At 58.2% G+C, this 17,480-nt stretch overlaps 1 protein-coding gene across 1 annotated transcript; it reads left to right on the forward strand.

Annotated features, from left to right (window-relative positions):
* The first annotated feature begins 1,321 nt into the window (after positions 1-1,321).
* LOC135362144 (TBC1 domain family member 22A-like) lies at positions 1,322-15,546 on the forward strand. Its single transcript, XM_064575582.1, has 4 exons — positions 1,322-1,792; positions 2,779-3,119; positions 8,300-8,476; positions 15,350-15,546. Exons 2-4 carry the CDS (start codon positions 2,942-2,944, stop codon positions 15,514-15,516), a joined length of 522 nt encoding a protein of 173 aa, XP_064431652.1. The 5' UTR covers positions 1,322-1,792; positions 2,779-2,941; the 3' UTR covers positions 15,517-15,546.
* The last annotated feature ends 1,934 nt before the right edge of the window (positions 15,547-17,480 follow it).

Consider the following 17,480-nt stretch of genomic DNA (forward strand, 5'->3'; position numbering starts at 1 on the left):
CTCAATACTCAAGGGTAAAAAATAAAACCACACAAGTGTGGAACTAGGACACAGTTGGAGATTTATGCCATCTCAGTAAGTCGGCTGGGCTGAATGTTCGTGCGCTCCCAAAACTCACAGGAAGCCCTACCCACCAGACTGAGGGTGTTAGGAGGTGGGGGTTTTGAGGGGGTGAGGAGGTCCTGAGGCCAGAGTCCCCCATGGTGGGATTGGAGCCTTTATAAAAGAGACCCCAGAGAGCTTCCCTGCCTCTTCCGCTGGGTGGGGACGCAGCAGAAGGCACCAGCTGAGGCCCTCACCAGATACCAAATCTGCCAGCGCCTTGATCTTGGACGTCCAGCCTCCAGAACTGTGGGGAATAAATGTCTTTGTTTATAAGCTGCCACATGCGTGGTATTTTTGTTATAGCAGCCGGGATGGACTAAGACAGTTGGGGGTGGGCCTTTTTAAGTAGAGTCCTCAAAGGAGAGCCCCATGTAACGCATAAAAGTGAGGTTGACTTAACCACAGAGACCTTTAAGCTTCCATAAGCAAGAGGATGGCTTTGTCACCTGTCTTTCACCATTCTGTTCTCTTTTGGTTTTCTGCTGCTGCTGTAACAAATCAGCATAACCCTATTGGCTTATAATACACACTTGCTGTCTTATAGTTCTGGTGCTGGGCTAAGATGAAGGTGTTGGCAGGGCTGCAGTGCCCCCGAGACCCGTGCTCTTTCTCATCTTCCTGCCGTGCCCGCGTTCTCGGGTGGTTGATATCTCCTGCTCATTTCTCATGGTGGCATGAGGCTGGGGAACCTCTAGGCCTCACATGTGTGTTCCAGGCAGATGAGGAAGGGCCCACACTGCTGGTGACTGAGCTGCGCTGGGTCACAGGGCCTCCCCTGGCTGGACGCCCCCGCCGAGGAAGGGGTGCGGGTGCGGCCACTCAGTGGACTGCCCTGGTGTCTGCCACGGGGGCTGTTTTGTTTCCATCTGTTTTCCAAGTTTACTCTGATGAACAGAAGACTTTATTTTTAAATTTAATTTTTATCTTTTTTAAAAAGATTTTACTTATTAGAGAGGGAGAGAGAGAGAGAGAGAGAGAGAGAGAGAGGGCACGAGTGGGGGAGCAGCAGTGGGAGAGGGAGAAGCAGGCTTCCCGCGGAGCAGGGAGCTCAATGTGGGGCTCGATCCCAGGACCCTGGGATCATGACCTGACCTGAAGGCAGACGCTTAACCGACTGAGCCCCCCGGGCGCCCCCAGAAAACTTTTATAATAAAATCATTAAGTCTTTATAAAACACATTTATCTTCTTTTTGTGATTCTGCATTCTGTTTTTGACGAAATGGCAGCAGATGGGAATTTCCAGACGGGCATTTCAGCATTAGTTCGTAGTCCTGCCGCTGGCACACGGTCCGGGAGCAGAGGCTGCTGGAACTGGGCGATGCTGAGTGGCTCCCAGCTCCCAGCAGCCTCGTCGGCAGCGGCGCCTGAGGCCCTGCCGATGCGGTCAGGGCTGCGGCTCCCCGGGCTGAGGCCCATTTGCCCGGCAGGCTGAATGCCCCGTTGTGTGTGTGGCGTGGACCTGTGTGGCGCCATTCATCCCTTCCAGACGGGCCCTCGGGACCCGTGGCAGCTGAGGGAGAGTTGCTGCTCAGGCGTGTAGGTTACTGGGAACTGGTCCTTTTCCCGAGTTAGTGTGGGCTCTTGAGGAAGCTGGAGAGAAGCTAATCGGTTTTCCTTTCTTTTTAAACAGCATCCAGCATGTGTACGGCGCCCAGCACCCCCCCTTCGACCCACTGTTACACGGCACGTAAGTGAGGCCTGTGGTCATGCTGCATCACGCACGCGCCTGGGCGTCCTGGTGACCCGCCGGCCTCCTCGGGGTCCTGAGGGGAGCAGCGTGGTCTTCCCTCGAGCAGACACGCGCCAGGGCCTCGCACGACTGGTCCTCCGGACAAGGGCAGAGGAGGAAGCCCAGCCCAAAGTGGAGGAGAGCACGAAGCTGGCACCCCCTTAGCTGATGGGGAGGGCCTGGCCCCGGGCCTGTTCTCGGTGGTCAGCTCACTTCCCTTGCCCTCCACTGCACGCTCTGCCCCTGTGTCTGGCTCCTCCACCAGAGCCACGCAGGGGGCTGGTGTGACCCCCCGCCCGTGCTGGCGGGTGTCACTGGGCCCCCCGCGGGGGCTCTTGCCCTAGTGGTGCTGTGTCGCGTCTGCACGCCGAAGGACAGCCGCTCCTGCCCCCGCCGCCCCCACTGCTGCCTTCGGTTTGCGGGCACTGGCCCGTGTGAGGTTTGGGGACTCCCTGTGAATGCCGTGACTGCGGTGCTGGGGTTCCTCCTGAGTGGCTTCTGTCACTGAGCAGAGACTGCTCAGCGGTACTGCCCCTCGAGAGCCTCTCCTTCCTGCGCCCGAATCCTAGGAGTCCTCTTCTGTTTTTTTTTTAGGATTATTTATTTGAGAAAGAGCGAGGGCACAAGAGTGGGGGGGGTAGGGAGGGGGGCGAGGGAGAAGCAGACTCCCCACCAAGCAGGGAGTCGGATGTGGGGCTCGATCCCAGGACCCCGGGATCACAGCCTGAGCCGAAGGCAGACATTTAACCGACTGAGCCCCCTGGGTGCCCCAGGAGTCCTCTCTCGGATGCCTCTTTGGGTTGTGCTTGCTCTTCACCCTCAGCTCAGTTGACACTGGAAGCTTGAATGTGCACCTTTCATCCAAGGGCTCCTTTCTGACCGGTCGTGGGGTGAGTCCGCTCCAGCCTCCGAGGGGACAGCTGAAGTCTGCCTTTGCTTTGCAGCTTGCTCAAGGGCGCGCCGAAGGTGCCCGCCACACCTGTGAAGGCCAAGAGCATCAGCACCTTCCCGGAGTTTGGGAGCAACACCAGCGACGCCTGGGATGCCGGCGAGGACGATGACGGGCTCCTGGCCGTGGCAGGCGAGAGCCTGAACACCGATGTGGTCATGGAGACGGCCCACCGCGTCCTGCGCAACCACAGCCAGCGGCAGGAGCGCCGCAAGCCGCAGGAGGCGCCGGGCCCCGAGCAGGAGCCACAGCCTTCGGCAGAGCCTCCTTCGGTCCCGAGCGGTGACCTCCGGCTGGTGAAGTCCGTCAGCGAGAGCCACACATCCTGTCCTGCAGGTGGGCGGGGGCGCGAGGAGATGACGTGCAGTGCTGCGAGGGAGAGGGGCTGGAGGCCTCTCGGTGCGGGAGGTTAGCGGGCGTTCCGTCCTCTTTGCCACAGGAGCTCGTGCCCTTGGAAGACCTTGAGGTTGTGATCCACGTGCCCACAGGCCTTCCCAGGCAGGAGAAGCCGTAGACTTTTCTTTGTGTCCCCAGCTGAGTGCTTCTTTCTCTCCTCCGGTTGGAGGGTGTGGTGTGTGGCTTTCGTGGCCTGGCTGTGAGAGGCCCACAGTGAGCACCAGGCCCCAGGGGACTGTGTCTCCCTTCTGAGTGTGCCCCGGTTGTCCCAGGGGGAAATTTCCAGCTCAGGGGCCAGGCCAACTGCACGTTCAGAGGCTGCACCTCCTCCGGCAGCTTCCAATGACACCCCTCCCCCGCCGGGACACCTGCACGTGGCTCAGAGTCTGTAGGGGGCAGAGTCTGGGGTGTGGAATGACTGCCTCCAGGTCATAAACTCAAGGATGCGATCAGCGCATGTCTTGTACCCCGTGCCTGGTGCTCAGTAGCCTTTCTGGAGACGGCTCTCAGTAGCTTTGCTTTTTGTTTTTGGGGGTGTCTATGATGTAAAACAACCCAGTATTTGATGAGCCTCTGTGATGGGCCAGACTCTTAGGGCTTGGGGTGCCCCCAGGAAGTCCCTGGCCTGGAGTGTGTGTTCTGGTGAGGGGGACAAGCACCGACCTACACGTTGGGTCAGTAAGGAGGCCTGAATCGTGCGGGGAGGAGACAAGCGCCCTGGGTCGAGACAGAGGTGGGAGGTGGCGACAGCAGCCTGGACCTGGGGCGTAATCTTCAGTCAGAGCGTCCAGATGCCCTCCTGAGAAGGTGACACGAGCATCAGTGAGGTGAGGCAGTGAGGCGTGGGGAGCTGGTGGCAGAGGGGCCGGCCTGCACCGCGGCGGACTCACGGCCTCCCTCTCCCAGGGTCTCTGGGGGTCAGGGGGACTGCCCCTTGTTTACAGAGGAGAGAAGAGGGCATCGGGCAGCCTCAGCTTGCCCTGCTGGGACCACGGAGCTGGCGTTCATCCCCCTGTCTAGTTTTCAGAAACCCGTCCCGGGAGCTGACTAATGTTTGGAACATCACACGTCTTCGTGGGTGAGAACGCTGTGAATTAGTTCCTTTGACCAGTTTTCATATTGGAATCTGAACTGTTTTTCTCCAAAATAGGCTGAACTTCAAAGTATTTGAGTTTAAAAATGAAAATCTGGTTAGGGCTTCTGCGAGTGGGTCGGGGTTCCCCGAGACTGACGCATCCTATGCCGATTACCGCCTGCGCGCCCCAGCCGGGCAGTACCCTCAGCCTGGGTGCCTGTTCAAGTTGGCAGGTGCCCCGGATTCCTCTGCCCTCTGCTGTGCCCCACGCCTCTGGGGCCTGGGTAGAGCCTCTGTGACACCTGCCATCTGAGCAGTTGCTGGGGGGCGGGCCTCAGCACCCGTAGAGGTGGGGGCCCATCTCGGCTGAGCGGGCAGGCTCCTGTTCTCTCAGGCCGTGGGGCTGCTGCGAAGAGCACCACAGGCCGATGGTGCATGAGCAGCAGAAAGTTAGGTCTCCTCGTTCTGGAGGCCGGAAGTCAGGTCAGGCGGCCAACACGGTTGGGTCCTGGCTCTCTTCGGGGCGCAGACAGCTGCCTTCTCACAGTATCCCAACATGGGGGAGACTAGAGAGGGGAAACGGGCTGTCTCGTGACTCCTCAGGAGCACCGATCCCATCAGGGGACCCCACCCTCCTGACTTCCTCTAAACCTGAGGCCCTTCTTCCTAACACCGTCCCGTCTGGGGAAGGACTTGCGCATACGGACTTTGGGGCCTCACGGCATTCAGCCCATGGCCAGGTATGCAGTTGGGCTGCATCCTGCCAGGGTGGGGAGCCTTGGGGTGGCCTCCTCCTGTAAAAGCCAGGTGAAGGATACCCCAAGCGGCTCATGCTGGGGAAGGGGCCGATTACTGTGTTTGCCTTCTGCCTCCACCCGCTGGCGCATCAACCATCTTTCCTTTGCTTTCTGAGCAGGCTTTTTGTGAGCAGTTCATTTCATGATAGCAGCTAGTGTTTGTCCATCGCTTACTGTGGGGCAGAGACTGTGTCGGGCCCTCGTCATGAACAGATCCCTCTGACTTTGCAGCCAGTCTAGGAGAGAGCTTACGGGGGAGGTATAGGGAGGTCACGTGGCTCGCCCAGCATGCTGAGCGGTGGGGTAGGGTTCAAGTCCAGGGCGTCTGAGGCCAGGGCCTGCTGCTAGCTGCTGACCTCCCCACAGAGAGCAGGGCCTCTTTGCTGGTGATGCCGCCCCCAGGGGACATGAGGTCCTGTGTTAGGACCTTTCCTGTTAACATCTGGGGCAGGGAGTGTGTGCTCCTGGCATGAAGTGGGCAGAGACCAGGGTGCCTGGCCCCCAGGGGACTCTCTGGCCCGACCGTGCACAGTGCCAAGGGGGAGAGGGCCGCTCTGGAGCCCGAGGTGGCCTCTCAGGGAGCCGACCCCACGGGTGGCTGGCAGTGGTGCGCAGAACTCGTGGGCCTGTGTTCAGTTCCCTTGGTGGGCTGTTAGTCGTGGGGCTGGCTTACTCGGTGTTGGCGCTAAGACGACCACGTCAGCCCTCATTCTTACTGGGCTGGGCCCGGCGCAGATGTGTTGACTGGCAGGCAGTCTAGTGGGGAAACACAAGGATCTGAGTCTTTCACCTCCCTGGGTGGAATGGAGCCTTGGAGTGATGGACAGGACCCAGAAGCACCCAGGGGTAGAAGTCCCAGTTCAGTCTTGTTGGGGAGGGCCAGGACGTGTCAGGGAAGGCTTCACGGAGGAGGTGATGTCTCTAAGGTTACCGGTAGGGTGAGGCTCCAGGCTTAGGAGGTGGGGCCATCCCAGCTGAGGGGAGGTGCCGGGTGGGCTGGGCTGGCTGACTGCACACCTCATCTACGTGGTTTGCAAGTTCCCCCAAGGCAGGGACCATGCCCCATTACCTTTGTTTCCCTTTGGGGTCCTGTGTCATTACGTGAATGTTGCTGAGCTAAACTGAGGTGTCTTCAGGGCCTGGTGACCGCGGGCTCTCCCCTCCTCCATGTTCTGCCCCACTCTTGTCCCTGCACCGGCCCCACGGCCCAGGGCCAGGCCAGGCCTCTGTTGAGGTGAGGGACCTGTGAGTGCCATTTCATGTGACTGTGCTCCTCGGAGCGGAGTTGTGTTTCTGGGGCCTGGACGCTGTGTTTCACGGGGCCCAGTCTGATCAGAGTGCTGCCTGCCCTTCCCACTGCCGGCATTGTGTCGGTGCCTGTCCCTTTATGGTGCGCCACCGTGGGAGCTCACGTCACCCCACGCAGCGTCCACAGGGCCTGCTGGCTGCCCTCGCCTTTGGCCTTCAGCCCTGGGTAGATGGCAGCCTGAAAGTTCCGGGATGCTGCAGCAGGGGTCTCCGGCTGGCCTTCCCCGCGCCTCCTGCTTACCTTTCGACTGTCCTGACTTTCTTAATCAGCGTCTGAGGTATCTGTACCTTTGTATCTGAAGTCAGATGCCCTTTGCTTGGTCTAGGGTGCCGCTGGCGTAATGGGGAGCCTGCGCCTTTGGCTGCGAAGGGCTCAGTGGGCGTGGCTGGGGAGGACTGTCCATCGCTGATGGGGACTGAGCTGCAAGTGGGTCCTGGGTGGACACTGGCTGCCCCGGAGGGGGACACTGATGTGTTTTCCACTTACAGTAGCAGGGAGACCTGCTGTTGACCTTCCTGCTTCCTCGGGGGGCAGGGGGCTTCACTGTGCCTTGCAAACCCTGCCCGTCCCATCTTAGAGGGGGACCGGATGTGTGCTCTGCTCAGGACGACGTGGTCCTTACATGTCGGAGTAAGTCACAGGGATGCTCTCTAAGATGGCGGAGAAGTAAAACTCAGCACGTTTGGTTCCGCGTTAGAACGAGGAATCCCTCCTCCCGCCCATCGTCTTTCCTGAGGAATCATGACGCACAGCGGAGTGGCAGATTCTGAGGGCGGGGAGGAGGGGGTCTGAGCATCGCTGCCCCGGGCTTCCCGGAGGGCAGGCCGGTGGGGACACCTCCTGCAAGCGAGGGGTCAGCCCTGCGGAGGGGCTGGGACTTGCCCTCACCTCGATGCCCACCTCTCCAGGCTTTTCTGGAAGCTTAACTGGGCCAGACACTGCTCCTCTGTAGCCTGAGGGTTTCTGTGTGAAGCATTTCCGGGCCTCGATTTTAGGGTAATGAGTCAGCTCTGCGGGAAGGAGGGGGTCGGTGGGAGTCTGACAGCGGCGGCCAGGAGCCGGCATGTTTTCTTCACTTTGTTTGGTTCCCGCCCCATCTCCTGGAGTTGGTTTTTTCCTCTACTTTAAATTTCAGTTCTGGGAGATGTGACCATTCAAGGGTATTTAGACCTGGGGGTGTACAGCCTGGTGCTGCCTGTTCCTGTGGGCCCCTCGTTGGTCCCTGGTGGCTCTTTCTGAGTGGGTGTTGGGCCTTGGGCTCTTTTCTGTGGCTCTTCCTGTTCTGGGTTCCTGGATTTAACGCACGGTTTCACTTCGGCCCTGTGTGTCCCTGTCGGTGGGCCTTTGTGCGTGGTGGTAGGTGGTGCCCTGGGGCGGGGGGTGCTGGGCAGGCCTGCAACCTGCTGCCCCTCCCCTGCTTGCATGCGCTCTAGCTTCCTGTGCTTTCTCTTGGTGATGGTCCCTGCCCGCCTCCCTCATGGGGCTTGGGGAGATCCAAGGGGTGCAGTGCCTTTGTGGGCTTCATGCTCCTCCACGTGTGGCTCGGTGGCTTCCTTCTGTGCTCAGGCCCAGGTGAGCCCCACAGGCACCAGCAGATCCTTGGGTTGTGTCACTTGGGCAGGCCTGCTAGCAGTGGGGTAGCCGGGGGGGTCTGGAGTTTTCTGGTTGTCGTTTTGCTTTTGTGTGAGGCACGTCTGTTTTCCCATGGAGTAACGCTCTACCAGTAAGGCCAGTGGGCTTTTTGGGTGTTCACTAGTTTCACTTTATTGCCCCGGTCACGCGGGTCTGCACTGGCCGGTTACGGGAGGAGGGGATGGCTGTGGCACGGTGGCGTTCCCGAAGGGCAGGTGGCGCGGGTGGGAGCCTTCTTACTGGGGAACAGGGCCATGGGGGGGGGGTCCAGGAGGCCATCCTCACCCCCTGCGCGCTCTCTCCCCAGACAGCGCCGGCGACACTGCTCCTCTGCAGTGGTCCCAGTCTCTCCCGCACTCGGTGGCGGCCGCCGTGGGTGGCACGTCTGACCCCAGCGCCCTCAGCAGCTCAGCGTTAAGTGAACGAGAGGCCTCCCGGCTCGACAAGTTCAAGCAGCTCCTTGCCGGCCTGAACACAGACCTCGGTGAGTCCCTCGCCGGCGGAAGGCACGTGCACCTGCGCCCCCACGTGTGGTTTACTTTGTCAGAGGGCGATGTGTTTGTGCCGTCCTGCGCGAGTCACAGAGATGAGCCGTTTGTCCTTGAGGTTTACTTCAGCTGTGTGTTGGTCATGGGCTTCCGGGGCCATTGATCCGGTATTTTCTGTTCTGTTCTATTTTTTAATGCTCCGATTGAACTCCTTTGGCTTCTGGGGGTTAACTGGTTTGCTCCACAGGACTGGCCAGCTTGGTGTCCCTGCTTTTCAGAGTCTTCGTGGGGACACAGAGCTGGTGACCGGGGTCCTGAGTGCTGCTGACTTTACACCTTCCTTGGTGTAAAGTGTGGGATAGGCTGTGAACACCCCGGGAGCGCAGGCGGGGCTGGGGTGGGCGGGCCAGCAGGGGGCCGTACAGTCAGCAGTGTGGTTCTCGGGGGTCACCATGGCCGCGGGGCCGCTCTGCCACCAGGCTCTGAGGCGGGTGCTCGCCTCCAGGTCCATTTGCTGGGCTTCCCCTCGAAGCTGCGTCCTTTCCTCGGTACGTCTCATCTTTGCGGAGTGCCACGCTGCATTGGGCATCTTGCTGGCTGCGGGGGCTCTCCGGAAGGTGGTATGTGGCCGCGGTCACGAGATCACGCATGGTGGAGGGTGGGTGCCAGGGTGGCACGGAGGGCTGGCGCGCCTCGGCCGCAGTGGCCCGCTCCGCCAGCAGGTGGCGCGTGAGGCACGCGCCTGGGCTGCCCAGGAGGGAGGCGGGCGGAGGCGGAGCGAGCATGGAGCTGAAGGATAGGCCCTGTCCTTGAGGATGCTGCTCCCCTTGTGGGTGCAGAAGGGTTCCTTCCCGCGAGTTTCTGCGTTTTCATTTTCCTGATTGATTTGCTCACGCACACGTAAGACAGTCACGCGGCACCAGAGGATGTGCGGTAAAAATGGGTCGCTCTCCTCTTCCCCAGCCCTGCTTTCCCTCCTTCGCGTGATTCCAGGTGTCTTCTTCCAGGGACAGGAAGGGAGGCCTCTCGTTCTCTTAACGCTGAGCTGCTGAGGGCGCTGGGGTCAGATCTCGCACATGACGATGCACGTGACGTCTTAAACCTTTTATTTAGGTGTAATTTCAAATGTAGAAGAAAGTTGCAAGAACGGGTTAGGGTTAGGGTAGGTGACCCTGTGACCCATGCAGCCCCACAGTCAGCATGTTGGAGCCAGGAACACTCCCCCTGTGCTGAGCTCCCGGGCAAACCCTGCAGGTCCCCTCCCCTGGCTGACCCCCTGAAGTTTCTGTCCCCACCTGCCATGAGTTGGAAGTCCCCACAACCTCCTCTTCAGGTTTGGATAATCTGCTCCAGTGGCTCATGGAACTCAGAGAAACATGTGTGATTCTTGGGCAGCCATGAATCTCAGCTTCTTCATGATGGGGGGCAGCCCAGCAGCTGAGTGACCATGCAGGCTTGCCTCTGCTTTTATTTCATTTTTTTATCAGAAAATCAAGGGCAGTTGCCTCAAAGCGTGGGAGAGGAGGACAAAGGGATGGCAAGTATCCTGAAGCGGTAAAGCAGTCCTGCACCCTCCCCTAGGGGCAGGCACTCAGGGAGGCAGTCATGGGATAAGGGGAAAGTGGGATGTTTGTGCTAGCAAGCACCAGGTGCAGAAAGGGGACCTGAGGGTTACATTCTTTCCTAGCTCCTAACCTGTGCCCTGCCCCTGGGGATCATGGGATCCTGCTCCTACTGGGCCCTTGCGTTCAATAGTCTGAGAACAGGAACGCTGTTGACCTTTCAGCTGCTTCCACAATCACTCCTGTGGGCTTACAATATATTTTCTAAGAATAATTCCACACTTCCTCCGTGAGGTGGACTACCTGGTATGCACAGAGGTGGATATGAAGTTCTGCGACCACGTGAGTATGGAGATCCTGTCCCCCCTCTTTGGCACCCTGCACCCCGGTTTCTACCAGGCAGCCCACAAGGACTTCAGCTACGAGCATTGGCCACAGTCGCAGGCACACATCCCCAGGGACAAGGGCGACTTTTACTACATGAGGACCTTTTTTGCAGGGTCGGTGGTAGAGGACCAACTGACCTTGGCCTGTCACCAGGCAATGGGGGTCAACCTGGCCACTGGGATTGAGGCTGTGTGGCACATTGAGAGCCACCTGAACAGGTACTTGCTGGACCATAAGCCCATTAAGGTGCTGTCCCCAGAGGACCCGTGGGACCCTCAGCTGCTGGGCTGTCCCCGAGAGGACCTGTGGGACCCACAGCTGCTGGGCTGCCCCTGGAGGACCTGTGGGATCCACAGCTGCTGGGCTGCGCCCCATCATGAAGAAGCTGAGATTCATGGCTGTGCCCAAGAATCACCAGGACATCAGCAGTGGTTATTACTTGAGGAGTCATTTTGGTGCCCACCAGGTCTTTCACTTGAGTTAACAGATGAGCCCGAAGGAAGGACGTCATCAGTTAGGAAGTACAGACGAAGGTCAGAGTGGAGGTGGGCAAAGGCCTCTTTAACTCAGAGAGCGGGGGAGCCCCGAGGTTCTTCTACACACCTTGCCCTGCTCATCGATTCCAGCTGCCTGGCTCTGAGTTCTGTCCTTTTAATGAACTGGTGATCTAGTAAGTAACATGTTTCTCTGAGTTCCATGAGCCACTGGAGCAGATTATTCAAACCTGAAGAGGAGGTTGTGGGACTTCCAGTCTGTAGCCCATAGCTCGGAAACAGGGGTGACCTCTCTGCCCAGCCACTGGCTGACCACTGAGTTAACAGCACAGGGATTCAGTGGCCACACACGGCAAAGAATACAGACTTGACAAAGTGAGTTCAGAAAAGTCACTAAGCCAACAGTAGCAACTACAACGAGCAGCAATCATGAAGCCTGGAGTGGGGAAGGTCTGATGTTCAGGATGCTTCCATTATAATATTCATAATCACACCCTGGACTTGTCACTGGGGCCAAGTCCCCCGGCTGGGGGTCAGGTAGCTCCTACATGTTCCACGTGCCTCTCTCTGGCTCCCCCAGCCGTGCACAGTCCTATGCTGCTTCCCAGCAGAGGTCAGTTTTAACCAAAGCCAGGAAGATGGGATGGGTTTTCCTGACTCCCCACCCCCTGCCCCACAGGGCTGCAAGAGAGGAAAAAGGTTTCCTCAACCCTGTTAAGGTCCCCGGCTGAGTCTGGAAATTGACAAAGACAGATGAACAGGAGAAAAGCAAGCAAAATGTATTGATTGCTTTGGTGGGAGCCTCACAAGACCATGAAGACCAGCAGAGGTGACTGGAGCAGACAGCTCTTCTACCTTTTAGACAAAGAAGCAGTAAGTGTGTGAAGAATTGACAGACGCAGGGGTTTGGACTAGGGCTCGTAAACGGTAAAGAAGTAACTAGGAAGATAAGGGTTAGTTTAACCAGGTGTGTGTGTATAGACCCCGTGGTCCTAAATTCCTTGACTCTGGTGATAAGCACTTCATCTCTGTGGTCCGGGGAGAGAAAGTTCCACATGGCAGTCTTCTGACCTGCTTAAGGGAAAAAGGGCTGATGGCTGGGGGTCAGAGAGACCTTCTTGCTTTGCTCTATGCAAAAGTTCTTTTAGCTTCTGTATTTATTTTGCCAAGGTGCCGTATTTGGGGTAGTGTGTCCTAACCCTCACTGGCCTGGTGCTGTACTCTGTCTCCTAGTATCCAGGACATTGGATGTGCTGCTGTGGAGACCTTCCAGCCCTGGGGTAGCCCCTTGTCCAGGGAGGCACCTGCCTCAAGGGGAGGGTCGCTAAGGGTGGCCGCCCCTCCTCAGGGAGATTGGGTGGGAGAATGCAGATCTTACTTCGAGAAACTGACTTTATTTCCTGAAAAGGTCTACCTGATAGTGGGATCATACGGGAGTTCTTTTTTTAGTATTTTGGGGAAGCTTCATCCTTTTCCCAGCATGGGTGTGCCAACCAAAGTCAATTCCAGATGATTTTTACCTATAAACCAGAGATTTTGCAAGAACCTCTCCAGCAGAGAACATGAGGAGAACAGTTTCAAGTCCTTAGACAGGCAGAGATTTCCCAGGATGCAAAATATACTAACCGTAGGAACAAACCGGTGACTTAGAAACTATGAAATGAAGAACTGGCTCTCCTTCTTCCATTTCTGGCTAGTGTGCTGGTCTGTGGCTCGATCTCACCTCAGGCAGCTGAAAGGTTGACCTCCCAGGTCAGCTACCACTGAGATGGCTACTGTTTCTAGAAATTCTTCGGGGTGTGGCCGGTTTTCCCCACCTGCGCACTGATCAAGTCGGCGACCTCGGACAGTGGAGCCACGGGTCCTCCAGGCATGGTTCCCCCCCAGTGCCCCAGTAAAGCCATTCCACTGAGGGTTTAGGGGGACCGGAGCTGCCCCTAGGCAAAAACACCAGAGGTTCTCACTGTCCCTACCTGGCCTTCAGATGCTCCTCAGTTACTCCTGTGCCTCTGATGTCTTCCTGGAACCCTGACCTGGCTGGTTTTGGACAGTTTGTCCAGTGGTACCCTCACTTTCTGGGAGGGGGATTTGCTGGAATCCGCAGTGTGTCCTGCAGCCCCACCGGGATCACTTTTTGAAGGCACGTCGCCTGGGCCATCTGAGGACTCAAGACTGTGGGTCTGTGGCTTGGAGGGATTCTGAGCAGCTGGTGGGATTCTGAGCGCTGGTGGGATGGGAGGGCTGCAAGGCCCAGAGGCAGGTTTCCAGGAAGCTGTCTGGGGTCCCCGGCATCCTGCCGTTTTTGAATCAAAGCCCTGAGATCTTTAAAATGCCAGCAACGTTACAGCATGGGCCAGAAAAGCAAATGTCCCTGTGCACCCAACACCACCTAAACTATTGGCCATTTCTTGTCACTTGAGTTGAGTAGAAAGGATTGGGAGTCAGGGCTTGAGGGGGGTCCTGGGTCAGACTTTGTGTTTGGGGGACAAAGGTCATCCGGACAAGCTTGTGCTGAGGCTGAGGAGGGGGTCTGTGTGGAGACCCCAGCTGCAGGCACTGCTGTCCAATGATGCCCCCTCAGCCCGACCCAGTGCACCTGCTGCTGGGGGAGAGCCTGCCCCCTCCTCTCTGCCTGAGGGCTCTCTCCTGCACGAGGTGTGCCTCCTCCCCTGCCAGTCACTGCCAGCCTGCAGCCTGGGAGGGTGGGAGGGTGGCTACCCCGAGTTCCTGCAGCTGCTGGGGGAGCGCCTGCCCCCTCCTCTCTGCCTGAGGGCTCTCTCTCACACCAGGTGCCTCCTCTCCTGCCAGCCACTGCCAGGCTGCAGCCTAGGAAAGTGGCTATCCCGAGTTCCTCCAACTGCTGGGGGAGCGCCTGCCCCCTCCTCTCTGCCTGAGGGTGTATCCTGCACCAGGTGCCTCCTCCCCTGCCAGTCACTGCCAGCCTGCAGCATGGGAGGGTGGATACCCTGAAAACCTCCAGCCCTGTGGACAGAGTCAGTGCAATGTGGTCTCCCAGCAGGTCTGAGCACCAGGCCCCCACATTGCTCACTCTCGTCCTATGGGCTCAATGTGCCACATCCTCCCTCAGGCTCCCTGGGTCCGAGTCCTCCTCTGCTCGTGGACCATCCTTGGCCCAGGCTCCACACGCTGGGACTGGGAGCGGGTCGTCTGGATGATCTGGACTCTCGCTTCTGTTCCCGTGACACGGGCACAGGCCGGCCTCACAGACTGCTCAGAGGAGACTCAGCACAGGACGATGCAGGTCGCTATAAGGGGAGATGCCAAGTGACCCCAGAGGGAGCGCACAGGCCTTGCAGAAGGCGCTGGGCTCATGGGGCTCAGTGTGGGATGCGGGCGCCCAGCCAAGGGGCATGGGGAATCCTGGTGAGGGCGGCCCTGGCAAGTGGGGGAGGGGGAAGCCACAGAAGGGTCTCAGAAGAGGCAGGAGACAAGGAAGAGGACAGGACAGAGCTTCCCAAGGAGGTCGATGGAAGGATCAAAGGATCACAGAGACCCTTGGGGAAACTCGGAGGCCCTGGAGATGTTGGCTGAAATGCTGTCATTTGGTCAGAAAAATTGTGTCACAACTCCGCAGTTGACACTGGATGATTTACTCTTTGTTGGTTCTAGGAATCAGTGCATACCTGGCATTAGAACTCACATGGCATGAAGTCTAGGACATACTTACTTTTCATCACTTTTCAGGACGAGATTTTTCTAGAGGAGGTGCTAAACACGGGTCTCTCCATTCTTTTCTTTGTGCGACTGGCCTGTTTCCAGGAGCAGATTCCTAGTGCTCATCGCCAGAGGTAGCCGTGAGGACTGCCCCCCATCACCTCCCACAGTGGACGTGACCATGTGGGTTGGGGGGTGCTCACTGATGAAGCCCCAGTGCTCAGTACCCAGCAGGGACCCCAGATCCTGTGCTGAATGAGGGAGGATGGGAGTGAGGGAAAGAGAGAGGGAGGGACGATGGGAGAGAAGGAGGGGAGAGAGGGAGAAGGGAAGGGAGGATGGGAGGGAGGCAGGATGGGGAGGGGGAGGGGAGAAAGGCAGGAGGAAAGGGAGGATGGGAGGGGTAGAGGGGAGGGAGGGAGGCAGGGAGGATGGGAGGGAGGCAGAGAGGCAGGGAGGGAGGGAGTGGGGGAGGGAAGGGAGGAGTGGAGGGGAAGGAGAGAGAGGGGGGAATGAATGAGTGAATAAATGACGTAGGGAGGGAGGGAGTGAAACCACAGAAGCTGGATCTGTACCTCAGGAGCCATTATTTGGGGTGAGGTCCGAGGGCATCACAGCCTGGGTCCTGGATGGTGGCTCAGGGCACGTCCATCTGTCCTCCCAGTGCTGACCTTCCTTCTCCTTGGACCCGGTGTCATCCTGGATCCTCTCCATCCCCTCCTCAAACAATTCTCAATGTTCCCAGGAACAGGGTGGCAGGACGGAGTCTCAGGAGGGGCTTCCCGGATCCTGTGCCCCGAAGGACAATGTGACAGTGGCTACAGGACATTCTATCATGAGGACTGGGACCATGGATCCCATCCATCTCCTTGGTCATTAGCGTTGTTCCATTCCCTGCTCTCTCCACCACCGCTGTGATGAACACTCCTGAAAGCAGATCTGTGAAAAACCGAGCCAGAGTTTCCGGGGTTGAGTCCGAGGCCGAGCATGCCAGGTGATGGGTGCACCTGCAGCCTGGGGTGGGTGATGCTCACTGTTCTCCCAGACAGGGGTGCCCGTCACCCTTTCCTCCAGGGGACCTGCATTGGACCTCCGCTTCCTCACGTTCTCCCCAGACCAGACACCTGCCAGTCTGAGGGTGATGAGCGCTGCCTCCATAGGGTTTCCTTTGCCGGAATCCTTCCCCGGGAGCTCCACATCTCTGACACATATTCCCTGCGTGCCTATCCTCCCCCTTGGACTGGCATGTGTTTGGTCTCCATCCCTGTGGAACCCAGTGACTTGGAGCGTGGTTTGTACCAGAGTCAGGTGAAACCTTTCTCTGGCCTTGCTTTGTGGTGTGTCTTCCAGCTTTCTGCGTTTCCCTGGTTTCTGTGTGGGCCACAGGAGTAACCAGCCGTTTCCTGTCTGGGGTCAGGCTGTGGTGTCCCAGCAGGTACAGGGGTCTCTGCCCCGAGATTGTGCCCATAATTCCTTTTTTAAAAAAAGATTTTATTTATTTGCGAGAGAGAGTGAGAGGGAGAGAGATCACGAGCAGGGGGAGTGGGAGAGGGAGAAGCAGGGTTCCCATGGAGCAGGGAGCCCAATGCGGGGCTCGATCCCAGGACCCTGAGATCATGACCTGAGCCGAAGGCAGATGCTTAACGACTGAGCCACCCAGGCGCCCCTGTGCCCATAATTCCTAAAGTGGCCTCTCTGATTACATCTGATCTGTAATCAATCGGGGATTTCAATATCGAATAAGGGAAATTTTATGACAAATAAACAGAAGAAAACGAGTCCCCTTTGAAAATAAGTGGGCAGACACAAAGGCTCCTATTGCATGATTCCATGTACAGAAACATCCAGAACAAGTAAAAGAATAAGGAGAGAAAGCAGCTTAGGGGTTTCCAGGGTATGGGCTGGGGGCGAAATGGGCAGGGGGCTTCTGGTTCGGGGACTCCTTTGAGACATGAGATATTCCGCAGCAATCTTCTGGGGTGTGGTGGCACAGCGTTGGGAATGTACTTATGCTCATCATATGTTCAGTTGAAAACAAGTAATTTTATTTAAAACAAATAATAAACAGTATACAGAACATGAAAATGAACAATATGAACTAGAACAATATGAACCAGAGAGAAAGAACATAGGGGGAGGGGATGAAACAATCTGGCGGGGCGTCGGGGTCCGGCGATGGACCTAAGGGTAATTGTACAAGGAGCTCTCCCCGCAGGGCTGTGGGCTCTGGATGTGGCTCTGGGAGCCCTGCGGGAGCAGGAGTAGGGGCAGGGGTTGGGATAGGGGCAGGGCCAGGGGCAGGGCCAGGTGTAAGAGCAGGCCCAGGGGCAGGGGCAAGGGGAGGGATAGGATCAGCAGTCGTGGCAGGTGCAGGATCTAGGGCAGGACCTGGGTAAGGAGCAGGAACAGGAGCTCCGGCAGGCGCAGGGGCAGGGGCAGCAGCAGAATGAGCAGGAACAGGAGCTCAGGCAGGGGCAGGGGCAGGGGCAGCAGGTCTGACAGGGGTAGGGTTATGAGCAGGAGCAGGGTCAGGGACAAGAACAGGAGCTCAGGAAGGGTCAGGGGAAGGGGCAGCGGAGTCTGGCAGGGGCAGGGAGAGGAGCAGGAGAAGGAGCAGGAACCGGAGCTCAGGCAGGGGAAGGGGCAGTGGCTCTGGCAGGGGCAGGGGAAGGGGTAGGAGGAGGATCAGGAGCTGGGTTGCAGCAGTGGCAGGTGCAGGATCCAGGGCAGGAGCTGGGTCAGGGGCAGGATCCAGGGCAGGAGCTGGGTCAGGGGCAGGAACAGTAGCAGGAGCTGGGTCCGGGGCAGGTGCCAGTTCTTCCTGGTCCACGTCAGGCTGTCCGTGGGTGGGTGCCGGGTCACCTGCCGTCTCCTGGTCTCCT

This window comes from Mirounga angustirostris, unplaced genomic scaffold (assembly GCF_029215605.1).
Source record: "Mirounga angustirostris isolate CCGP_5_RB_7025 unplaced genomic scaffold, mMirAng1.0.hap1 SCAF_12, whole genome shotgun sequence".
In the NCBI taxonomy this organism is placed as follows: domain Eukaryota; kingdom Metazoa; phylum Chordata; class Mammalia; order Carnivora; family Phocidae; genus Mirounga; species Mirounga angustirostris.

What these genes read in the sequence shown, in the direction of transcription:
- LOC135362144 (XM_064575582.1), top strand. Translation starts at nt 2,942, where the DNA reads ATGGAGACGGCCCACCGCGTCCTGCGCAACCACAGCCAGCGGCAGGAG. An exon ending in CCACACATCCTGTCCTGCAG is followed by an intron (nt 3,120 to 8,299) that starts GTGGGCGGGGGC and finishes CTCTCTCCCCAG; the next exon opens with ACAGCGCCGGCGACACTGCT. An exon ending in CGGCCTGAACACAGACCTCG is followed by an intron (nt 8,477 to 15,349) that starts GTGAGTCCCTCG and finishes TCCCAGGAACAG; the next exon opens with GGTGGCAGGACGGAGTCTCA.